General features: G+C 37.9%; 1 protein-coding gene and 2 long non-coding RNA genes across 9 annotated transcripts in view; 2 read left to right on the top strand and 1 right to left on the bottom strand.

Annotated features, from left to right (window-relative positions):
- pvrl2l (PVR cell adhesion molecule related 2 like) overlaps window positions 1-26319 on the top strand; it is a 340090-nt gene that overhangs the window by 197820 nt on the left and 115951 nt on the right. For 2 of the 6 annotated variants that reach the window (XM_011481006.4, XM_078954847.1), the window contains exon 7: window positions 1403-7250. The exons of the other annotated variants lie outside the window; for them this stretch is intronic. In XM_011481006.4, coding sequence (XP_011479308.1) covers window positions 1403-2016 — 614 coding nt within the window. In that variant the 3' untranslated portion in view covers window positions 2017-7250. Of the gene's footprint in view, window positions 1-1402; window positions 7251-26319 lie in introns of those variants that run through there. 6 annotated transcript variants of the gene reach the window in all.
- On the top strand, window positions 20248-21701 carry LOC144995273 (uncharacterized). Its single transcript, XR_013658866.1, has 3 exons — window positions 20248-20358; window positions 20547-20791; window positions 21388-21701. It is a non-coding gene; the product is annotated as an uncharacterized LOC144995273 (long non-coding RNA).
- Window positions 21414-25828, bottom strand: LOC144995272 (uncharacterized). 2 transcript variants are annotated; one of them, XR_013658865.1, is made up of 6 exons: window positions 25708-25828; window positions 25547-25635; window positions 24312-24457; window positions 24093-24153; window positions 23740-23893; window positions 21966-22102 (listed from the first exon to the last, which is right to left on the bottom strand). It is a non-coding gene; the product is annotated as an uncharacterized LOC144995272 (long non-coding RNA). The 2 variants fall into 2 exon arrangements; XR_013658864.1 differs by lacking the exon at window positions 24093-24153 and having other exon boundaries at window positions 21414-22102.

Genomic DNA, 26319 nt, shown 5'->3' with positions numbered 1-26319 from the left:
TTTTAACATGTTCTTATAGCATTTTTCTCATAATAGAGGACAGATGAAAGGAAAATTAAACTTGAAATTGCATTTTTGTGTATTTCTGTATTCAAATCATTGTGAATCAGGTTAAGGATTTTGGAAAAAGCTTGTACTTATGTTGTAGGTGCCACAGTCTACAGGCCAACAAGCTCCCTGCCCTGCTCCATTCTGATGTATCCATTAGCAGACAAATAGATCCATGTATTGTCATGTATGTCTTTGTTTTCCTCGTCCGAGCTGGCAGCTCAAAACGGTACAGCTGGATAAAGCTAATATTGCTCACCATTTTGTTGCAATGATAATGTTAGGTTGGGGGTGTGAGGCCTGTAAGCTAGCGGTAGAATGTGTAAACTGTAGGATGTTCGGAAGCAGGGTTAGAATGACTTAACACCATCAGTCCCACCCTCAGCTCAAAAGCAAATTTCTAAAGAACTACTGTCGCTCTGCAGAAAATATGTCCTATAAAACGACACTGTGTTTTTTCTGTTGTTTGTTTTTTGGCTTAAATCAATAGAATCATAATTAAAAGACCAACGGGAACACTTTTACAATAGATCAAAATATGGTCAGTGAGACTTTACCATTCTGTGCAGCTGGTTTGTATAAACAGAATTTTTGGGGGCATTCAGGCCCCACCGTTCACCAGAATGTCGGTAATGCAGGAAAAGAGCAGATACTAAAAGGAGCTGAAAGGATGATGTCTAGTAGTGGACTGATGTGTTCACACAGAGGGCTCTGGATTTTCGGTGCAGTTTTGTGCTCATGTCCCCTTCGTCAATTAACCCTTTCATATGTCTGTCCTTGGTCTGCCTCTGTGTGTTTCTGCGTGACTGCTGGGCCAAATCCTTGAAGTCTATGACAGGAGATGACAAGAAGCCACCGCTATTTGCTGACATTGTAATCCCGCCTTCTTTTTGTTTGTTTGTTTGTTTGTTAGTTTCTATCATCAACTGAAACAAGAATGGCGAGGCAAACTTGGCTCACACCAACAGGAAGTTAGTACAAAGGATGTTTGCAGTTGTAAAGGCTATGCCCCATCTGGCATGAGGGGGTGGGGCCAAAAAACTGAACTGAACATCTGGACAGGCATGCATTTGGAGCAAAATTTAGCACAGCCAGCTGCTGGGAGAGGGTGATTCAGTCTCATTCAGCCTGATCTCAGCAATGACTGACTGCACCCATACCAAGGGATTACACTGAGAAGAACATTACTACACACTTGTAAGAGGATTGTAACACATGTGCTTTTACCACAGCACACTTGCAGTACAAGAAGACGTGTGAATTCCTCTTCCAGAACAGCCACCAACTCCTTCCCTTTTCTTGTTCTCCATTCACTTTTTCATCCCTCCTTCCAACCCCTTCATCTCCTCTGCAGAAGCCTTGGAGGATCCATCGAGTACCGGCGTAGTGGCAGGTGCGGTCATCGGCTCCCTTCTGGCCTTATTGTTGGTCGTGGCGCTTATTGCAGTTCTCCTGACCCGCAGCCGACGGCAGCAGAGGCGTGGGTACCCCAACAATGGGGAGTCCATAACAACTGCCAGTGGGGGGAGCAATGGGGACTATGGAAACAAAGCCCGCCTGCTCTTTATTAGCTCTGGCAACAGCAGTAAGAATGGAGCCAGCACAAACAACAACGGGCCCATGTACACCTATCGAGAAGGCTGCGATGCCACAGGAATGCCAACGGAAAAGGCCAACAACTACCATCCTCATCACCTTCATCGTGCCTCATCTGGCAACCCTCCCACTCCACACGACATCCTCCTTTGCGCTGAGATGGACGAAGCTGAAAGGAGGAAGTACGACCTGGATGACAGCTTGGATGAAGAAGAGGAACGATACGATCGCTTTGGAGAAGGTGGAAATGTGCCGCCGGGCGCCTATCATACCCACAGAGGTCACCAGGAGGAAATGGACGCGTACATGGACGACGACATGGAGTCTCAGAGAGACGGCTCAGTCATTAGCCGGACTGCTATTTATGTCTGATGGAGAGCAAAGAAGAGAAAAGGCCAACCGAGGAGCTAAGATGAAGGAAGCGGGGAGTCTCAGACAACTACCCCCAAACACTTTTGAAATCCCGACCACTCACATTCGCTTAACACCCAACTACTAAACATAAAGAAAAAACTGCCATCAGTTATTTCCTTTACTCGTCACAGTGACTGTATATTTTTTACAAAGGGGATCGACAGTGGCACAATATGAAGTCAAAGTGAACCACTAAAAAGGTTTGATTCTGTGTGTGAAACTGCAGAAGGACAACAGTAACCATAGCAAGTCTTGACGCAGTGCCGCTTACAGCCTTGTTCTTGTCTCTTCAGCTTTGCTGCGTGGTTTTGTGCTAAGTGACTCAAGTGCTTTGACTTTCTACTCAATCTGCAGTTTCAAGTATGGTGAGCACTGTGATCACTGTCACTGTTTAAAACATCCCAACATCCCGTCTTGATTCAAAGCCACCGAGAAAAATCCTCAACAACCTGTTGATGTCTCAAAAATCATGGACGCTACAATTCCCAGCTGAAACTTAAGAACAGCCAAATGTATAGCCTTGGCACAAGTTTCTGTTCATTCCAGGGGGGTCTTTGTGTGGGTTGGACCCCGTCGCACCCCACAACACCACCTGGTTTCCTGTTGGGAGCTGCTGAGGCGAGAGGCCTCCAAACTGAGCAACATAACAGACTTAACTGTGTGCTAATGTGTGACTGGCTGTGCTATTAATGATGTGCATCATCTGTATATTAGGCGCCATCCCACCATAGCACAGTTGTTGTTATTGCTGTTGTTGTAGATGTTGTTATTGTCGTTCTTATTGTTACTCTTGTGTAATGGTGTTGATCTTACGAAGGAAAAGACGCCCTAGGAACCTTGGGGGGGGGGGGGGGTCTCACACAGCCCCACATTGGGTCGGTTAATGACTCAATACATGAATAAAAAAATGTGCACTTCTCTTTCTTTAACTTTACCAAACTTTCCCTGCCTATCCTCTTGTTCCATCCTCCTTCTCCTCCACTCTGATCCCTTCATTCAGTCTTTCTGTTGTATATGAATTGTATATTTGTTGTTTCTTGGGTTTTTTTGCACTCTCACACCAGACACTCTTTTCTTACTCTACACTTCTTTTCTTTACATTCTATTTCATTTACATTTCTGGCGGCTCAGACGAATGTTAACAACTGTGTAGAGGACGAGGAGGAAGATAACCTATGTTTTCTCTCCTGTCTGTGTGGCATACAGTGAAGCACAGCATTCACAGGCCCTGTTGGAGAGATTAGTCATTCCTCACATCCTGTCAGTTTTTAACTGTGGAGAAAAAAAAAGGACAAAATCACCGTCTATAAAAGATCCAGGATCATGTGAATGAATCTGAATCAGTCTTTATCACGCTACACCTGATGGGGAGAAGGAACTTCTCTGTATCCATCCACGGCAAACAGTCCCTTCTCTTGTTCTTGTTCCGATTCTGGCTACACATTTTGTACGCAAGCAGGATAAAGAAATCGGTGTTGATTTCACCAAGATAAGATTAGTGGTTAATGTTTAATGATGGTGTGTGTTTCCATGGCAACATTGTCTTTTGTCTAGAAGCTTTTCTAAGCTGCATTAGGATGGGAGATCTAAACGATGCCTGCAACTAATGATGATGTTGCTACTATCTTAATTAGTTAATATCTAGTTCAGGACATATTAAGGCATGTTAAAAGGGCAAATGTTAAGATCTCATCTGGAAATCAAACCAGCTGCCTGAGGTGACAGTGGGCAAGATAGACTCAGCAAACTGGATTTGTTGGAGGAACATGGCGTTTTGTAACCTTTAACCTAAGCCAAGCATGTGATGATGCTGCAAGAACAACTGTTGAACTCAGATATTAGCCCTGAAAATGATTAATTATGGTCACATATCTGAAATTCAGTTGATTTTATTTGTTCTCAAGAAAAACTGTAATGTGTTATGCAACGAACAAACAGGGTCATGTGATGCTCGTTTAAGACAGTTACTGAATGCGCTTTTAGCATACAGTGTCATTACCCACTTGGGCGGCAGTGGCTCAGGTGGTTGAGCAGGTCGGCCAATGATCAAAGGATCAGCTGTTCGATTGCCACTCCCCCCCCAGTCAACCTTCGTTGTGCCCTTGGGCAAGACACTTCACCCTCCTTGCCTCCAGTGTGTTCCACTGGTGTGTGAATGTGTATGAATGTCCCGGTGATGGTCAGAGACGCACACTGGAAGCCACGCCTCTGTCAGCCTGCCACAGGGCAAGTCTCTTACAACTCACAGTTTAAGAGGCTTGGTGCAAATCTGGTGAATCTTGCTCCAAGCTTTTTTTTCTCACAGCTCTACTCCAAAATATGAAAGACTTGCCGTAATATAATTACGGTCAGACAAAAACCACTATTATTTTTTTCCAAATCAGACATCAACTGATTTAACTTTCAACACACGTTTGATCGGCCGTGTGTTTTGTTCGTTCAGCCCAAAAACGGACTTAAAAACTGCGTAGCGATGCGTGAACGCCAGAGATTTGAATGCGGAATCCTAAAACATGCATATATGTGTGTTTACATAGACTTTTTATAGGAAGTGGTTGCTTGAACGTGCAATTTTGAGGCCGGTGTGAATGTAGCATTATGTGGAGCCACAGAAAATGAAGCAGTCTTTCAGCTCATCAGCTAAAACTGTAACATGCTAACATGTATTGATAGTTGTACTTTAAGATGTTGGTTTAACAGAGTTCATTTATAAAATGTTTTGACAACTCCTAATGATTTCCTCTTTGCGAAGAGGAATAGCAAAAGGAGTGGAAGAAAATGGTAAAAAATGATCATTACACGGAGATTAAAGCCAATCATGTACATTGTAATGGACTCATGCGTGCAGTAAAATATAGGAGGTGACTCCTAATCTTGGACATGAATTCATAAAATCGTTGTACAGTTTGGGGGCTTTTGCTGTAAAACGTCTGTGCTGTGGACAACTTGCCGCTGCTTGTTATAAAAATCCTTTTTCTAAGGGATACCAAGAGTTTGAATCTCTTTTGAGGCTTTTCTCACCAATGCACTGCATGCACAGTCTGGATTCTGGCTGCAAAATTAGAGTTGTTCTCAAAAAATCACTTCAGTGCGTTTGCATAGATCTGCCAGCCACTTCAGCTCCCCTGCAATTTCTCTGAAAGACTCCAGAATGAGAGGATGAGAAAACCCAGAATTTCGATAAAGCACTGAGATCTGCATCCACTGTGCTGTGCCCAGACACTAGAAGTGTCCACAGACAAGTGCATGTGTGAACGGAATTTGCTGAGAAACTCCAAAATTGTGGGCAGATTCTGAAAAGAGTAAAGTTGTTTATGTGTCAAAGCTGTTCAATACTGTTTCAGGAACACGCTTGCCTTATGTGTTTTGTTGAAAATTGACATTTTCTTTCAGAAAATCAGTGTTCAAATCAATGTTGAATCATATTATCCCTTTGAATTTATGTTAAAATAATGTATTTTATTTTTAACTGTTACCCTAAAAAAGAAAGAAAGGTCCATAAACAAACATGTCCTTAATTAAAATACCACATTTTCCAGATGACATCAGTTTGTTTGCCACGTCACGGCTAAATATAGCACAAGACTTTTGGATTATGACATTTTTTTAACAAAAATTCCAATATTCACTGCCAAATTTGTTACATCTAAAACAAGCTATTTGCACAAGAGTCTCACAGTATGGTGCCATCATGGTTTGGGCTTTGATTGAGTTGACCAGAAACTTTTGCCTTTGCCTTAAATTAAGATGCACTACAGAATATATCCCATGCACAGCTGTTAATACTCAACAAGGTGTTGTAACGGACCAAACTCAGATTGGAGCCTCAGTTATGTTATGTAGCAGAAGTCCTCCACAAGAAAGTGAGAGGATGCCAACATCATGATGTCACGTTAGGTGTCAAAAAAGAAAATGAAAGTAAGACCTTTAAAGTGAATCAAGCTTTACTTTTCATCTTAACATGACTGGATGTCATTGTAGGTGTGAGCTGGTAAACTGAAGGACCTCATGTAAATCTTTGGACTGCAATCAGACTTTATAATATGCATTCACAGTTAAGAGACTAAAAGATGGCTGACTTTTTTATCCTTTCACACTCGTTGTCTTAATTAGTCTCTGAATTTACAGTTTTTAAAAACAAACAAACCAGTGAAATTTTTTTGTTGCGGTTTTTGCCAAATTTGACATTTTCTCAAATCCCACTTTCATTTTAGATCAATTTTCAATTCATCATTTTCAATTGAAATTGTAAGAAAATTACTGACTTTACTACTGATAATAATATATTTGATGGTGCAGAAACAAATGACCTTGAGAAAGGATCTGGAAATGGGAACCCCTAAAGAAAGTGCTGATTTGATAGTAATCTAAAAGTATTTCTGACTCGCAACATCATAACCATTGGCATAATAGTTATTAAGGTGTTACTCAACATAAACTGTAATGACTGTTCGGCAAACACAAAAAAAATAGCTGCAACATTTACAGTTGCTGACATCTTTAATATTACCCTTTTTTGCAAGACCATGTCAGGTCCACGTCCCAGGTCACTCATTGTTGATTGTTGTGGAACATTATGCGCTGTGCAGTCTGTTGCTCTGTATATGAGACAGTTGTATTTGCTATCTTGAAAAAAACAAAAAAAAGTTAAATGGAAAAACTTTTTGGAGCCTCACAGTTTGTCTGCTCATGTTGCCAATTGAGTTAAAGTAACCAAGCTGCAGCTGTACTGTTGTCACACATGATGATTTGTAAAGCTTGTTTATTGTATCACTGGTGAATATTTAATTGTGTTTTGTACTGCAGGGGGGTGCATGCATGGTCCCGGATTTTCAAATACTTCACCGGTTTTTATTCAGATTCACTGCATTTACTGGATGAATCATTTGGCCTGTATTAAAACGCTGATCTACATTTCTAAGGCATTCTTGTCAAAAAAAGTAAGTTTCTAAGTAACTTTGAATGAGTTGTAACTCCTGGATTTTTTCATGTTTAATCCTTTTCTTTACTTTTACAATACACAAATTCATATTTTTGGGGTTTCTTTCCTGTAAACAATCCAATTGATCATTAGAGCCTAATTAGTTTGGAAGTCTTGTACCATGTTTGCACCCTCAGTAAGAAAACTTATCAGTCATAACTTTTGTTTTTGCATAACCCATTTTCAATAAAAGAAAATCTTTCTGAGACAACTCTCTGTGGAAAAATGTGTAATTAATTATGCTGAACTGTGTTTTTAGTCTATAAATACCTTTGTTTCCTCGGCACACAGCGCAGTGCTGTGCGGTGCAGCTGCTCGGATTTGCTCTGTTCAGCTTCTACAACAGATCTGCAACAGCCTCTTCATCTTTGCTTATGTGGAAATCGACTGTACGTTTCGTCTTTTCAGTCTCCTTAAAGTGCAAACTCTCCCACCTGCTTATGTATCAAGGCACAATGGTGTCCACTAAAACACCTCATTTGTGTATTTGGAGCTTAGTGTACAGTGTAAAATCACAAAATTTAAAGTCCTATAACTAGACTAGAGGTTCCTTATTATCTGCTTTAGTGAAATTGACAGATATGCAAAAAAAATCTACCTTTAGGTTGACCATTTGAACTTTTAGCAATAATGCAGAACAAATCAACAAAATAATGATATCCGTATTTAAAAAATGTTGTTACATTTGTATAAGTATTTTACTCTGAGATCTGGCTGCAAGAATTTTAGTACCCAAAGTAGTTGATTCATAAATGAATCAGATGTTGGGTCTTTTTCCTCTTTTCAGGGAATCTCACTGACATGTGGATCTATCCATCATTGAAAACACTGACCTATATACATATCTATTGATCTATCAGATTTGTTCTGCTGTGTAGAGCAAACTAACTGTAAATCTGAGGTTTGCAAGCTTTAACACAAAAGCATTTAAGCCAGTTTCTCACCAACTGAAACCCAGCAAGAGCCACAGAACCCCCCTCTACTATTTAGAATCATACATCTGAATTTTGAATTGAAAGTAGTCATTGTTGTGCAGCAGAAGATACAAATAAGTACTTTAAACTTCTTCTAACCATAATAACAGTTATGACTTATAATAATCATAATGGTAATAGTTATTATAATGATCTGACAGTATGTAAATCTGCTTAGTTATGATGTGACAATGCTTCTTGATTTTGATTTGATATTTCGTCAGCAGTGAGGGAAAAAAAGAAAAGAAAGAATATACATTACTATTGGAAGATCACCTCCATTAAAAAAAATCAAACATAAATTAAAAAATCTTAACTGAAACTGATTGACCTGAACCATTAACACATTATTTTTTAAAATCATTTGCCAAAGATCTTCAATGGAGGGATCAAAGAGCCACATGTGTCCCTGGAGCCTGAGGTTCCAGACCCCTGCTGTAGATCAACAATGACGAGACAGAAGATTATGGAAGACAGAAAAGGGTGAACTGAATCAGCCTTTTATCATTTAAATTAATTGTTTGACTCAGAGGTCTGCGGTGCAGAAAAGATTTACTGAAGATAATTCACACCTTCGTCTCCTGCAGGCTGGACTTTTATAACCCTACTCTGTCTGCTCTTGCAAAAAAAAAAAAAAAAAAATAGAAAACTGCAGAGAGCCCTGCTGTATGAGTTTTACCCAGAACCAGGAGAATTATACTCATCACTCAGTTTCGTTCAGTTTATATATTAAGACAACAACGATAACCAAGGTTGTTTCTTCACAAAAATATGGATCAACAAATGAGACAGTTATGATCCAAATCTTTCATCTTCTGATCTCAACTCCTCAAAAATCCTGATTTCAAAGTGCTAGTACCAATATTTTGGGGCCCTAAAAGCCTATTGGGCCATGGGTGGTTGTACCAGAACCAAACAGCATGAAGCTGCTTTGCAGTGCTGCACACAGATGAAAGCAGCTGTCATGTAAACTTTAAAATGTGCACTTTTCTGCTAGGTTTTTATTAATTATTGTTGCATTTTTTTAGGGCTGCACGATATGAGGAAAACTTGCGATATGCGATATGAGGGATTAATATTGAAATAACGATATAATTTGCGGTATATAAACAAATAGCGAAACAACCAAAAACATCACTCCCATTTTATTGCAACAGTTTAAGAATTGTACTCCAAATGACCCTCGTTGACATAGGAGGGATCATCTAACATAAAAGGGCTCCATCTGATTGGTCAACAACGCTAAAGGCTCTATCCGATTGGTCAAATGCATAAAGGGATTTATTTGATTTGTTAAATAATTTAAGCTGCCACAAGATTGTTTTAGCACATTGAAGGTAACCATTTATTGCATTTTTTGCTGTGTTTTGCGATATGCATATCGCACAGCTTGATCTTGCGATAACGATAAATTTGCGGTATATTGTGCAGGCCTACATTTTTTTATGTTTTGACCCACTTTTTCACAAATTGCAACATCTTTGTTTTATTCATGTCTATAGAGCAGCCACTTGCTTTATCTTTAAGAATCTGTAAGAAGCTCTTTAAATCAGAAAGAAATAACTCAAACATAAAATGTTTAGCACTCTAAATCACATTTACTCTTTAGCTTTAAAGGCCCACTCCAATCAACTTTTGATCTATTTTTAAAGCTTTGTCAGTGGTCTTCTGGTTATGATGATGCTGCTTTTGGTCAAAATAAATGTTAATTTTCTGAGACATAGTTTATGCAGAGCGTTAAGTCAGAGTCTGGTAAAGCAGATGAAGGCACCTTAGGAGATCTGGTGAGTGAATTAGAACAACAGTTTAGCTGGGTTCCATCGTTCTTTAAGCCACACAGGGAATTTCAGCTCTTTTTTGTCCCCTGTCAGTTTGGTGTGTGAAGCAGAAATAGGGTTGCAATGGTTACAAGTGTGACCTTCTGATCTTCAGCCTGCCTTCCCGCTTGGGAGGTTGCAGTTCTGAGCGTTAACTCCTGTCCTCGCTATTGTGAGTGTGGCGCCCATGCTTTGCAGAGAAGGCTGTAAAGGATCACTTGGCTCTGTCAGAGGCAAAGAGGCTGGAACAGAGGGAGGGAGGATGAGGGTGGTAGCCCAGCGCTGCATCTGGGGAATACCAAATAGGCCGAGAGAAAAAGCAACACTTTCTCTTCTCAGATCAGAGAGACTGGGAGTCATGAAAGGATGGAGGCAGAGTAGAAATTGAAACCATTGCCCCTGCAGGGGAGAAGAGAGGGCATCACCAGTTTTTTTCTTCTAAAGTTTCTGTAACTTACTGGAGATCAAGAGCGTTTTGAAAGACTAAGTTATTCACCTCGACTTGGAGATAACCACGTTTGTTGCATCCAAAAGTCCTGCTGGTTTGCTGAAAATGAAAGATGACACAGTGTGGTGGAAATAATAGATTGACAAAACAGGATTTAAGTGATGAAGGCTAGAGGTGGGCAGGAAACCTCTGTGAGGCATTGTATTAGTCCATCCCCCCGTTCAGCAAATGGCAGCTTCCGCCCATCTGACAGTCCTTTTCAACCCAGCCAATTACTGAAAAAAGGGCTGTCCTGTTTTGCTTACCTCTGCTTAGTCTATCTGCGACAGATCTCTTTAATTGTAAAGAATGTTCAGCAGCACTCTGGAGACCCCAGGGAACCCGTGGAGTTGTTATTCTCCCTTTTAGCATGCCCTCTCTTTTTGCTTCAGCCTAGGAACCCCTTACAAGCTGTTCCCTGCATGTTTAATTCAGCAGAAGGCATAAAAGTCTTCCTCACAATCTCTCTGCTTTGCTCTGAAGATGGTAAAGTGGAAGCGATGGGGGAAGAAAGGGATGGAGGAGCACTGAAAGAGGAGGAAGAGGAGGCCTATGAGTATTTGAGCTGAACTCTTCTTGCTAATCTGGTTGAAGCCGAAGCTTTTCTGGACCTGCTGAGACTCCAAAAGTTTCATCCTCCCAACACTTGTTAGATGAGGTCCTGTTGTCCACTGGAACCACATTTACCCAGAAACCCTCCTGCGAATCTGTCCTCTGCTCCTGCTGCGCTGAATTTGCACCGCTGGGTTTCATACCGGGGGGTTCGATTTGCCACGGCTGTTGCCTTTTCTCCCTGTAGGTTATTTAAGCTTTGCACATGCATGTTCCCACATGTTCTTACACACAGATAGAAATGCTCTCACGTGGGTGTCAGAATTTTTCAAGCTTCATTAAACGTTGTCTTCAGGCAGAAAACATTTATTTAGAAATTATCTTGTTATGCATGTTGTTGGTTTGGTTTTGGTAAATTTGGGTTAAACTATGCTAAAGTGATTTTAATTTGTAACACCTTTAAATATCTTATGTCCGAACTTTCTGCAGGCAAATATAACTAGTGTAGCACTTAGGCCTATGGAGCAGTGTTTTGTCAACAGTATCTTCAAACTTCTATAACTCTTTGGATATTGTAAGATCAGAAAGTATCACAGTGTTTGAACTGATATATTAGTAATTGAATATTTAAATCAGAAAATCGAATTTTGCAATGATTTAGTTTTTGTTTTTCAAATTTTTCCCCTCAAAAGAAATATTGTTTGCACCTTGACTTATGTAGTGTTTTTTTGTTTAAAATAACCCATAATATTTGAAATCCACAACGTTTCAAAGCAGAAATGCCTCTCAGTCCTTAGAAACCATTCAAACAATCACCTGGATGTGTTTCCAGTCGTGTCCTGATAAAATAAAGGCTGATGTTAGTCCCACATATTTACGTGCAGCCAAGATGCAGATTGCGGCATTTCCCGCATCGATTTTCACGTTTATCCAGGCTAAATGTTGTTGTTAGCGCATGTTAGCCTACTCCTAACCCTTCTTCCGGCTTCATTCTGCCACAAAAAAAGTACCAACCACACAGATTAAAAATAAAATGATGAGGGAACAGGCGCTTCATAATAACTATAACAATAACAAAAAGAAGCACCTTGTATATTACGGATATGCTACAAAAATGCATGTGGCAGCTCGGCTTGTTTACAGCAGGACTCATTTCCTCTTCTGGTACTTTGAAAAGAACTGCGCATGTGCAAATGATTTATTCTGACCGAAAGTGCTGCACATGTACACGTTTGCTCTAATCAAAAATAAAAAGTTTTTCTCGGCCCATGTACATGGTTGAATTCTAATCCGACCTTTGATCCGATCAAGATATTTTGCACATGTACCTGCGGCTAGTGATTGACAAATTAGAAGAAGCAAAATGCCCTTCCTGCTTGTTCAGTGTGTACACCATGGGCTAAACAGGCATTCAAAAACCCGCGTTTAGTGCGCTCTTGAACACACATAACATAAAAGGTGTGAACGGAGCTTTAGCCTTATCAAGAACACGGCACGGCATGAGTAGTTTTAGAAAGAAGGGTATAGTCTGTTTTACCCTTTGCATTTGTTTTTAGGATAACAAATAATATGCTTGAGACAAAAAAATAAAAAAATAAAAAACACCGGTAACAAATTACCAGTAATCTGTAAACAATATCAAATATTTTCTGAAAAAAATAATCTCAATCATATCAAATCTTAAAAGTGTGGTATCACCTTTCACCATTGGACAGCGGCATGGAAGAGACTAATTGACAAGGTCTGGATGCAGACCAGAGAGCTCTGATTAAAAAAAAGAGCAACATGCAAAATCACAAACAAAGACAGCAATATAGCGATTGAACAACATACATCAGTAAATGCATTTTTTTTATTAGGATTTAGTGAAATGATAATGACAATCCCAGCATTGCAGCCTTATTGCTGTCTAAAGCCTTGTAGCCTGGAGCCCAGCTCAGTGCTTCTTTTTATGAGATTTGGGAATTTAGACCACTGACATCAAATTGAATCTGTTTTTTGTTTTTTTTTGGCACATTGCACATCTGCCAGCTAATTAAAACCCCAAACGCAAAGAACTCATTACAATTAATGAAATGAATTCCATTATTAGTTTTTAATCTGTCAAGAAAACTCAGCCATTATCAGTAGTTTTTGTGTTTTTTTTTCGCTGTTGTGGCTTTGTGGGGCCCCAGTCTCAATTCATTAGATTTATTCCACAAAGAAAAGCCGAAATTTTAATGCAGTTTGGATTCCTGCTGGAGTTTTTTTAATGAGCTGGGTCTGAACAGGCCAGAATGGCACAGAGAAAAGCAGTTAATTTGGTTCTGAATGAACATGACATGATAGTGACTGACGCAATTGAGACAGCTGCGGATTTATCTTTGGTTTCAACCGCAACGTGCTGACAAAAGGGTTTGAACTCATTTGTTCATTTTTCTGTTCTGGCCAATTTCACTAATTCAAGCTTTTGATGATATTCCGGATTTTATTTCCTCTAACATCTCCTCTCTTTGATGTCCTTTGATTCAAGAGTACTCCGATAAAGCTGGTGTGCATTCAGTGCTGACACAAAACCTTGTTTTATATTTGTCATAGGTTTTTAAAGGCGCTACACCGCATAAAAAAGCATCCTATCAAAATCAACCAAACACTTCCTGTAGAAATTTTTACATTTACTACAATTTGGTGCAGAAACATCTTTATAATTTCACAAGTGGCGAAAGACAGTTTCTTAGTTATCATTTCAGAAATGTGTTAGATTTATCTTTTAGTGGACTGATGGTGCATAAGTAGGATGCTTCATTTAGAGAAAATTTGGTTCACATTCCCACTTTCATTTGCAACCATGAGCTGAGGATTATACACAAACACCATAACAGAAAGCAGAAAAAAAGCTTTATTTGCATGGTGCCTGGGGTCTCCCTTAAAAACAAGCTTTGATGTTCGTCATCGAGAGGAGGGGCCGTCACTCTTTGACATCAAGGGGAAGCAGATGAGGTGGTATGGATATCTGACAATAATGCAACCCAGACGAGTTCCTGGTGAGGCATTTATGGACATGTCCAACTGGGAAAAGACCTTGTACCAATCTCTGCACACATTGTGCTCTTTTGGACCATTCAGAGAGATTAGGTCTGGACATTTTTTTTAATACCAGTTTAAAACTGCACTACTTTGGAGCTAAAAATAAACATGCCGACATATTACAAATTTTTTATGCCTCTTTATTCAAGACAATTTGTGGATTTCTACTGTTCGTGAATGAACTTCACATTTTATATTCAGGATCAAAGTTGCCCTTTTTCTAACAGTTGATTCATCAGCCTCACTTAGCATATTCCATCAGGTGTGCTGGTCACATTTATTACAGAGAGTGGTTCAAATTAATACACAAATGAGACAATCGTAGAAATAAAAACTTGCCTTTATATCAAACCAATAAAATCCAGGGATTGTGTGACTACAGTGTTTGTGGCTACATGTGACTTTTGTCCACTTTGAAGCCCCACACCAGTCATCTTTTGATCTTTTTTCAAAGCGTTGCCAGTGGTCTTTAAATCATAATTGTGCCATTTTTAGCCAAAAACAGACAAAGAAAAAATGTAGTTTTCTAGCACATAGTTTCCGCAGAATGGTAGTAGTTCGTTAGAAATTCATCTCTGAGTTGTGGGCGGGACAGTTGGCGAGGAGCAAGCCCACCCCTCTTCCCCTTTTCCCGAGCAGGGAGCTTGTGGCCCACCCAGTGTATTTTTTACATCACAAATAAGCTTTTTTTTAAACTGTTTTTTTTTTTGTTTGCTCCTGATATACAACCATTTAAAAAAGAAATACTAAAAAAATACTCAATGCAATTTTAGGCTTAATTTTAATACATGTGTCCATCATCAGAAAAATCCTGCAAGGACTTGTTAATAACACCAAAAAAATGATTTTCATTCGACTGCGTCTTTTAGGACCAATGTTTATTTTTCTTTCACTTTAGCAAATCTTACAAAACCAGGATTGAAATTGCTCTGCATGGAAAAAACGTATACATTTACTTTTACTAGTTACATTTTTCCTATAGTGGATCCGTTTTACTACAGAAAAGCCTGTAAAGCTTCCCACTGCTGCTCTAACAGTGTCTGATGAATTTTTCAATTCAACAATGACGTGGTTACAGCATCAATAATAAAAATATAATTAAAAATGTTTCAGAATTAAGATGAAAAGACACAAAACAAATGCAGAAAGTTCAGCTCGACTTCTTGACTTGTTCATGGTTGGAATCCAGGAGCAGATGGATCAAGGTGCTGAGTTGATGAGGCTTCTACAAAACCGACTATAAGAAATCGGAGTAAACACGTGTAGAAAATGCTCTCTGGGGTGAACCTATGGATACATAAAACTTCAGCGGCCTTGAGAATCTGCAGCTCTGTTTGGATTTGAAAGATGCTTTAAGCTTTGATTTTAAATAAAGCAGACTGTAAGCAAAAATTTCTGACATAGCTTGATTCTGTGAGCCTTGAGCTGTCTAATGGTTGACATGCAAACCAGAGAAAACCTTGTAAAATAGATTTGTTGTCAGACAGAACAGTTGCACAACAGTTTCACTTTTTTTCAAGCCACCAGCAAATGTCTAAAGGTGTCAGGTGTTGTGGAAATGTGAAGTTTGACGATGCAGGGGGAACATTCTGTCAAACTTCTGGTGAAATTTATGATAATCTCAAGTCTTGATGAAGGAGCTTGGTTCTGTTTGGGTTAATTATTTCAGTTACAATCATGCAAACATAATGAGACTCATGAAAAATACTGCACTAAGAAAGGATGATATTTTCCAAAAAATCGTAATAGTAATTTGCTATTTTTAGACAGAAAAAGCAAAAACTTGAAAATTATGCGTTCAATTTTTTAAAAGCGTGATTTGATTATTCAGAAAACTTCAGGTGTTGGAGGACTCTATGAAAAAAAAAAACTTTAGAAATGAGCAAGGCTACGACGGAGTTTTAGGGCCACCGAAAAGATTAATACATTGAAATACAATAAAAAACACTTCTTTTACCAAAGAGACTATTCATTTTAAAAAGATACAAGTAAATTGATTTTTTTTATTTTTGAGAAAAAAGATTCAAATGTAGCTCACTTCTCTCTCGGTTCTGTTGGCAAAACCCATTTTTAAAATTTCAAAGCATTAATTTCAACTTTGACGGATAAAAATGGTTAAGAATTCACATGTCTCCATTATGAATAGAATCAGGATTTTTTTTCCCAGACTGTGGGCTCAACTTCCCGTTGTGCAACTGCACTGAAAAGCTCTCAGAAAGCTCCAGGCTCTAACAGTTCCAGTTACAATTTCCCCTTCAGTTTCTGCAAACTTCTGATTATTCAGCCTGTGAGAGCACAGTCATTTTCTCCCACAAACTAAATTACCCACAATTATGCGAACAAGAAAAGAAATAGTTTTGCGGTATTCCCTAAAATTATGGGAAATGTCACTTGCATTATGTTGAGCTCCAATTCCTTAGGTGCTAAGTCAGCCTAATAGGAGATTACCTAGTGGGTCGCTGATGCTCCAAGGTGTGAGTAATGGCCAAAAGCAGAGACTGAGATGAGAAGCTCGCAGCTTACTTGTGGCGTTTATCTGCAATGAAATGATGCAGATCTGTTGGATTCTGACAGAAAAATTTAAAGAAAAGCAAGGAATTAGATACATGCGAGAGGATTACATGAAACGTCAGTATAAACAGATCTTTTGAGAAGGTGCTGGTTCAAAGTCTGGTTTCTCTTGAGCAGTTTATCCTCAGCAGTATTTCAGTTTCCTCCAATAGACAACAAGTCTGAATAATTGTTAACTCTAAGCTTTAGTGGTTGGATGACACCACTGACTTTTGTAAATGTGCCTGAAAGCTGGAAAAGACTGCAGTTAAACCTCTTGGACAGAGATTGTCATGAAATGAAGCAGCTGAGGAGCAAAACACAGGTGAAAAGGAGACTTGGTGGCCAAAAGGCAAAGGCTTATCAGTTGGCACACTCTTGACGGTGTGTTATTTGCTTTGGGCATTTGACCCATCCCCTTGGGAGCTGCTGCAGTCACAGCCGCCGTTGGGAGCCGAATGTGCCGTAATTCCCCCTGTCTTAAACATTCTAAAAGACAGGGGGAAATGTAAAAAATATTAAATAAAAAACAATGAAATGTAATAAATGTAAAATGTAACAACCATAAACGGTTCAGCACATCCTTAAGTGACGGAAATGAACCAAAATCCTAGAAGCAGCTCATGTATAATCTGCATGGATCCACTCATGAACATCTCAGTTCCCACCTGCTGTAATTGAGCCCTGGTGTTTGTTGAAGAGTCTGTATCAGAGCGAACGCATTTAGGTTTGCTGTAGGATTAGAGGTTCTTTCTGGCGGCTTGCCTTTTATGTGTGCGTTTTGTGTTGATATGCGAGCCGGGACTTGTGTCATCTGTGGATTGACTTAAAGAGTCTTTATTATTGTGGGATGTTAGTTTGACGGTAAGAAGATTTGTGCGCAAATTCTTTACCCACTACTGGTTTTTAGGCAACAAACTTATCAGCTGATAGGCTTCATTTCTGTCTGTTTTTCACTAAGTCTTTATGTTAATTTTGGATTAAGATTTATGACCTTCTGCTTTAAATTGTGTCAAAAAAAAAGGTACAATTATATCAGGTTCATCCACGCACTAAATCATAACTTGCTGGGAAAAGAAATTAAAGCACTTTTTTGCTTTTTTTTTCTAGAGTTATTACAGATTTTTAACAGATTTTGCAAAACGTATTACTTTTCTTTTAAACACTGAAGCTTCTCCATCTCTTCTTCCTGAATTTCAATCTCGATATAACAGGCCTGCTCCAACTCATCAACACATTTTTACAGCGCAAAAGAGATGACATAATGCTATTTTTCTATACCTTTCAGCTCAGTTTTTCATAAAAAACCTTGCTTTAAAATAAATACTTAGACCTCTATGGAAATGATCTGTAAAGAAAGTAGCGTTTGCTTTTGTTTCCTCTGCTTGATAGTCAATCCTGTCTGATTAAGGCAACAAAAGGCTTTGTGAAGGTTGTTTAGTTTTGGTTCGGTTATTTTTTTGCGATGAGTTTTAAAAATAGAATTTTCAGTTCATCTACTATCATCTTTTTTCTATCTTTTGTGGACTTTGCTCTTCGTAGAAGTTTAAAATTCCTGCCACAAGTCGGTCTCCTGACAAGCTTTTTGTTTTGTTGTTTCATTGTTGAAGCAAACTTTCTATAATGAAACAATCGAATACTCCACCTGAATGAACCTCTGCAACAAGATAAGGTCTAATTTGTGAGTCATGAATGTTAACCTGTTCAACTGACATAAAAAATGAATTTAACAACGTTCAGCAGCATAAAAATGTTGAGCCGGAACAAAGGATTGTTTGTCCTTACTGGAACTCACTGCAGTACTTTTTCATATTTATACTTTGAATTCATTATTTATCACCATTATTGATTTTTTTAAGTCAACAACATTTGGATAAATAAAATGGTTTTAAATTGAGAAAATAAAAGAGAAACCTTATTTTTTGTCGCTTAATTTTGAGTATTTAAGAAGACGTGATTTTGCGTTTTTGAAGTAATTTTCTGCTTTAAACTTTACAATACTTCTACATTGTCCTAAGGCCAAAATTCAGCTTTCCATTTCTCTTTTGGCTTTACAGCAGTAGAACGTTCTGACAATGAGGAACCACAGAGCCCTAACAATTCTCAATAAGGGGACCTTAGAACCGAAGATTGTGGGTCAAATCCAAAGTTGGGTCATACCAAAATTTTGAGACCCAGTAACCCCTCTCTATTGGACACTTTACTTTAAAGTCCCATTCCCATCATTTTTTGGTTTACTTTCAAAGCATTCCCAGTGGTCTTTTGATAATGATAAGGCCACGTTTAGCTAAAATCAAAAAAACTTTTAGCAGTTTATCATAAAATTTGCCTCTGAGTTGTAGGCAAAGCTGATCTCAACAGTTATCACATGTGTGGTTAATTAACCAGAATAGGTGTCAGTGGGGGCGGGGCATCACCTGGAATAAAAAGAGAGACCAAGAGAGAGAAAACGTTCTTTACTATTTTAATTAGGGCAAAAAATGAATTCTAGTGTGAAGATACATAAAGGTATTTGAGTACGTAGAGTCACGGTTGCTACAGTAATGACTGAAAGACCCAAAATGCTTGAAAATCCCTTTTTAGTTGGCATAACGAAAAATAATTGTACACACATATACAATAATCATAGTGAATGAAATATTAAAGGTGAACGTATGTACATGTTTTGCTGCAAAGTTACCTCTGTGAAAACAACAGACAGAATCCAAACTGTTAAACTGATTAACCTTGAAGAACTCCAATGGACAAAACAGTAATAAATGAAACCAACTGTGTGAGCAAACAATTGTGCACTTCCAATATGTGTATGCTCCCGACCATGTTTGTGTACCAGAGGTAAAAGTCCCGTACAGATAATTTCTGGAACATTAAATGAAAATTACTTCCTTTGAAGCTGAGCGAACTTTCTCTGGAGTACGGGTCAGCATTTAGAAGGAGATCTCTAAAAGCATAGACGAGGGTTTATGTTTCAGCCATTATTCTAACTGCACCAAGCACTGTTTTACATTGGCATGACAGTCACTTTGAGATGAGCTCAGATGCACTAAAGATGTCAAAGAAAACAGATTATCCAACTTCACATGTACGTAGAACATACTTATGGAGGCAGAGGCTGAGGTGACCTGCGCATTGAGGTGAAAATAATATAGGAGGAAATAACTTCAAAAGAAGCTCCGTGGGCATCTGATCACCTCTTTTGTTCCTCATGTGAGGTCACACAAGGATGCACATATGTCAGTAGTATTTGTAGGTGCATTCATTTTTTCTATACCTAGATGTTACATTTCAATAGGTGTAAACAAAACTAATGGTACCCTTGTTTTAAGAGAACAGCTTGAAAACAACAAAAGTAATAATTTAATGATAATTAGCCATTGGAAATCAGGCACTGATGGTTGTTGTTTCTTTAAAACTTTACGGGAGAGCATTCCACAAATAAAATGATGGTAGTATGTGCAGAACAATATAATTTATAAGAATGTCTACCTGAAGAAAAATAAAATAACTAGAAAAAGCTGCCTCACCTGCGGTAATGCAAATGTAAATTCCTTGAGCTAATATTGGTCACTACACAATAAAAATGTGTCCAGCCTTGATACAGTTTCAACAACCCAGTCTCATCCTAAAATGTGTAGTAGCTACATTTGTCCACATGGAAATGCGTGAGAGTTTTACAAAAACGCCCCCTAAACTGTGAGGGGATACGTTTCATTTTTCTATTCATTTTCTACGAGCCTTCTCAGGATCACGTGACTTTGGAGGTTTGGCCTGCCTTGAGCAAAAAACATGGCGGATGCACGTTCATTTTTTCGGTGGAATATCCCATAAAACAAGATATTTTGAGGACTAATTTTTATTTTGACAACATTTCTAGTGAGAAATATACCATTTTCTTTTAAAATATGCTTTCATTTAGGACATACAGTTTGTAGTTTGCTTGTTTCGTTCAACTTTTTCTCCCGAAGGCTCTGTGTTACGTTGGAGAAACACGTTAACTTTCATTCATATCTGCAGACGTGCGCGTGGGTCACGTGACTAATATGTTTCTCTTTTTTCCGCAGAAAATGCCATAAAATAGGAGTGATTGTGGACTAATTTATTTTTGAAAACATTTCTAGCAGTATATATCCCCTTTATTTTCATAATATCCATTCATTGCAGACATGCAGTTCGTAGTTTGTTTGTTTCGTTCAACTTTTCCTCAAAGGATCTGAACGCGTTTGATCTTTTCCATAAATATATGCAGCCTGACGTGGGTCACGTGACGTGACTTTCTCTTTTTTCATATAGAAGATCTCGTGAAAAGGTACGTTGCTATTTATTAATTATTTTTATTTACATTTACGGACCCGTGTATAGGTTTCATGCTGTGTTGTTGCGACTTTGAAGGACATTTAAACAAACCGGAAGAATGTTGTTCAGGAACAGACTGGAGAGTTCTCTAAATTTACTTAGCGATTTTTTTATTCAATAATCTTTTACATGTTAAAGTATTCACACTACAAGTCTAAATGCTGTGTACAATGTCTGATCTTTTCCATCATATCTGTGGGCTGACGTGGGGTCATGTGACGCGAGTTTCTTTTTTTTCCTGTGGAAAAATCTCGTAAAATAAGATCGTCTGAGGTTTAATATTTAGGTTTAATAACATTTCTAGGGACCGATGTACTCTGTCGTAACGTCCATGCAAGCGTATTTTTTCAACATCAACTAGTTGAGTTTAGAAATACACTGTAAATAATAAAAAAAGACGTTTGGCTCTAAACTGGTTTTGTGATTGGTCCCACGTTTATCGGGAAGGTTAAGTTCTAAAAATAAGCCCAGCGACAAACAGGTGTTTATTTTTATTTTTTTTACAGAAATTAATGTTTCCATTACTAATGCAAACTTTTTGTTTTGCAGGTATCATGTCGCATGACAGATTGCAGTTGTTTTTTATACAAACTTTATTGACTGTAACAATTCAAAACAACAATTCCCAACAGCAACAAGAAAGAAACAAACCAGAGGATTATTATGAAATTTTTCACAAAAACATTGAAACTGACGCACAGATTGAATGTTTTAAATGCTTTCTTATGGTCAGAGTTTCTTATTGTGTTCATGTTTTGTTTGAACTCATTGATAAAGATAGAAAAATGGGGGGTATAATTTCTAACTTTGTATTTATGAATGTGCCATATGAATAAAAATAATAAAAGGTTAATGATGTAGAATTGTTCTTTTTATGGGATGGACAGTGGGTGAGGCACGACAGATTGCAGTAAAACTAAACAGTAAAACAGTCAGACTGCTACCACAATAGTGTTGAACTTCTGTTGAGAATAATTCATTCATAAATCTGTCTATATATTAGAATATCAGCATCTGGATCATTTACGTCTATTTTAACATAAAAGGGGCTAAAAAGAACTAACATCAACAAACAACAACTACTAATAAATATTATAGGAAATAAAGAAACTAAGTATAAAAAAGTAAAACAGAATAAATGTACATAGTATATTATTTATTATTGTAAATAAAAAAATAAACATGTCTGACTAAGAGTGGGGGTTGAGGTCGGGGTTTTTTTTGTCTCTTTTTTGGAATCCAGCGTAGAGGCCATGACCCCCCCCTGCAAGAAAAGTAGAGAAGGTTCAATCAAACAGTGATAGACAATGGGCTACAGTTTGTTCACTCAGTGCTTACAGGACGACTGTTTTTAATTTGATTAGTGTCAATTATCCTTTGTAGGAAATATTAGTATTATTCAAATATTTATGAATAATTACAATATTAAATTGATTTTTAACGCATAGCACAAAAGCATCAAATAATCAATATCTAACAACTTGTAGAACATGAATAATAAAACTTGGACATGCATCCATCATCTACCCCTTTTGTCCTTTTATTGACAAAGAAAATTAGAAAATATTAATATAATTTTAAATAAACAAAAAAACAAATTAGGCTGATTATTATTTGGACTTATTTATTTGCGACCAAGCAAAAAAACTGATGGAAATTCATGTTGAAGAGGCACGTTGCTGGATTGTCCGTACGTATTTTAACCATAACCCCGCCTTCTTTACTTGCAAATAGGCACTTCAAAATAAATAAATAAATTCATTAATAATATATACAACATAAAACATGACGAGCACTCCATTAACTCCATCTGGGTTTCATAAATAAAATAAAAACGTTTACCACTCAAAACAATCATCAGAACTCTAACACAGTAAATATGCCAAACAAATGAATAAAAAAGCATTTATATACATTAGAGTTCTACTTTAAAATAGTAATAATGTAAAATAAAAACTGCTCCTTTTTTCTTTAAATGTCCTCATTGCATATTAATCTTTTCCTCCAATCACACGGCTGCATTCTGAAAGATGAAAAGTGTAAACTTGTTTAAGAGATGTTTAAGAGGACTACTGTAAACTAAGATAAATGTGTTAGTTAAAATAAAGTAATAATGCATAGTTATTTTATAATAAAAGACTAAAAAAGGCAAATTAATAATACAAAATCCAAATCTTTACAAATTCTGCAAGTATTTTGTCGTATTACTTTTTACTGGTGGAAATGCAAAGAAAAGCGACAAATTAGAAGAACTGGTTTGAACATGAATTATTGCACAAAGACGGAAAGGTGGGCGTGTCTCCAGGAAAGAGATCCTCATGACAACCAACATGATTTTTGATACGGAGGCTGATGCTTCAAGGAGAAAAGAAACGTCAACAGCCAGTGCTGATCAGAACACAATCCAATGTTCTCATCACTTGAATAAATCCTGAAATGTTCATCTGCTGGTGTTTGTCTGCATTTCTTGATGAAATTTTGCTGCAAAATAAACCCATTAACCATCACTGTTCTGTCTGTGATGGAATAAACGCCAGGGCTACTATTGTAAGATATACGGTAGTCAACATTTTCTTGGAAAGGAATCCTTTTTTATTTAAATAATATTTTATAGAATCTTTTAATAGTGTGTAAAATGTTTTTAACTACAAAACATTTTAATTGCATGTTATATGTTTTATATCAACTGTAATGCCCATTAAAAAGAAAAGCTAAAGTAAACTTGAACTGAATTATTTCTTTCTTATTAAAGATTTGAGGAAAAGTGTAAAAATAACCACCAGATGAATTATTCTGTATTTTCATATTTCTTTGGAGAAACATTTGTTGAGGATAAAAAAACACAGGAATATCTAAAAAACATATCATTTTTGCTAACTGTGCAGAAAAATAAGATTGTACCAGGATAGTAAAATGTCAGGAGTTGGGACACTGGTGGACGGCTGTGGGGCTGAAGTGGTGGAGAGATTGGTGGTTGAAGTGGTGGGAGGATGGATGTCTGAAACGGTTGATGGTTGGACGGCTGAAGCACTGGAGGGCTGCTGGTTTTTCCAACCTTAATGGATGAAAATGATAAAATGATTAGTGTGGTTGTTTTGGTGAGACATGACAAGATCTGCTGACGGTTCACAAATGAAAGTTTCTAATCAAACTAGAGTTCAAGCAGATTGAAGATGTTGTGTCATCAAGCTTCCATGAATAATGAGTTAAAACAACAGACTGAGGTGAATGTAAAATTATTATTACCAGTATACCTGATACAAGGCCTTCATCCAGGCAAAGCACGTTTCTGCTTGATCAGGTAACTTAGGGCACCTTAGGGGCACGACATGTGTGTGGTAAGAGACGGGACTTTTTGGCAGGTTTGGCAGCAATTTTTGTATCGTCATCGTCAAAATTTAAATTATCATATAACACTGTGAACAGATCAACAATTGGTTAATGACTCTGAGTCACAGATGGTAAATACATACCAATACAGACACTTCATCACATGTGAGGCTTTCTCTTTTGGCCTGAAATCTTTGTAGCCCGCCTGACATTTGGATGTTTTGGCGGCCACAGCGATCACCGCTTTGCAGTTGATGGAAGACGTTGTCGAGCCTCGTGGCAGATTCAGCTGAAAATAGGAAAAGCAGAATTTTTATGTCTCCAGTTCCACATTCTGATAAGATTTGGGGAAAATATTGCCATATTAATGACAATGGTTGTTAGTTTTACAATTAAATTAAGGTAGCAATTGAAGTCTAACAGTTTTGTAAGAATGTGCAGGTTATTATTTCTGAATTTTAAAAAGAAAAGTTATAAAAAAAAAAGGTCATGAAGACTTGGTTTTGAGCTGAAGATGTCTTTCCTCTTATCCAAAATGATTTCTGGAATAAAACTGGTAAAAAAGCAGTTTGACTGGATCAGAGAAAAGGTCTGAGCGAGTGTGACGTCACCCATTTACTTCCAGATCCATCATAACAAAGTCAATTCTGTCGTCGTTTCTCTGTGATAAAGACGTCACCACGTTGGAGCCAGTTGACAGTGATTGATCTGAGTCAACATTTCTATGGCAACTACTGTCGCCAATCAGGAGTAAGCTTGTTGAAAGTCCACACTGCTTCCACTGAAAGTGAGCTTGGTGGAATTTGTCAAACAAACATTCAAGGTGGCACATGCTATTACTGAGGCATCTGTTGGTCAGTCTATAATTTGAATAACTTGTGATAAAGAAACAGTTTTGTAAAACAAATAACTGGAATTAGCAAAAACATGTTGAAAAGGGTATCACAACAAGAATGGTTAATCTGACCCATAGAATGACTAACTAACAGCTGTTTGTTTCTCTTTAGAAGTCTAAAGGATTTTGGCTCCTTGTACTTCCTGTTTGGAACGTGAGGGGGAGGAGTCAGTCAGTCCAGGTCTCTGAGACAGAGACTGTTTTAAAATATTTACAAAACCAAGTCGAGATGATCGTTGTTACAACGTTTTTTGTGTAAATTTGGAGAAAAACCCTAAATAGGTCAATCATAACACTTTAATATATCAGTAAATTACTGTTCCTTTTTTTTGCCGGGAAACCGGCGGTGGCGCGAGCGCTGCCATAATCATTAGCTAATGTAACCCCGATTCTCACAAACCTCCCTTCCTCTGCTCCACCACAATAACTATACAGTCGAAACAAATAATTAATACATTTTTCTATGATGATCATCATAGTAACCTGCAGTCGTGTTACGTTCAGTCTCTCGATGGAGGCCGTATTTTTCAGCACCGCTCTTCCGTCACAGTGATAACAACAGCGGCATTCATCTGTCAGATGAAAATACATTCAGATGACCATAAAGTATTTTCATTACTGCCTCTTGTGTTCACATTTCTTACCTTTGAGACTTCTTTAGCTCGCGCAGAGATGCAGAAAGCGCGACAACCAGATTACCTTTATTGACGCCCAACACCCACCGACCGGCGCGCGGATACGTGGGGGTGGGGTGGCTTTATGTGCACGGCGCGCACGCATGCGTATTTGCACTAAATTTTTCACATGGCCTCTTTGGCATATAAACCTAACATTTCTATCATTTGTGTCTAAATTACGAGCATTAAATAACACAACTTGATTTGTGTGTGTCAAAAAACATTTCATGTTGGGTCTAAATCAGATAAGCATTGTTCATCACATCAAATATTTACATATTTGCTGTATTATACTGTTTTCATTTATTTGTTACTTTTATCTTCTAAATTGTCCTAAGATTTATGAAAAAATGAAAATCACACACTGAAAAATAGGGTTTGCTTTATCAGTTTATTCTGCATAATGGAATGTTTGGCTCAAAACTGAGCTCTTTGGCATCAACTCAACCATTGGGTTTGGAGGAAAAGAATTGCTACCTATGACCCCAAGAACAGCTTCCCCACTGTCAAACATGGAGGTGGAAGCATTATGCTTTGTGGCTATTTTTCTGCACAGAGCTACGTCACCACGTTGATGGA

This window comes from Oryzias latipes, chromosome 11, assembly GCF_053564925.1.
Source record: "Oryzias latipes strain Hd-rR chromosome 11, Olatipes_Hd-rR_3.1".
In the NCBI taxonomy this organism is placed as follows: domain Eukaryota; kingdom Metazoa; phylum Chordata; class Actinopteri; order Beloniformes; family Adrianichthyidae; genus Oryzias; species Oryzias latipes.
This window is presented reverse-complemented; position numbering and strand designations above follow the sequence as displayed.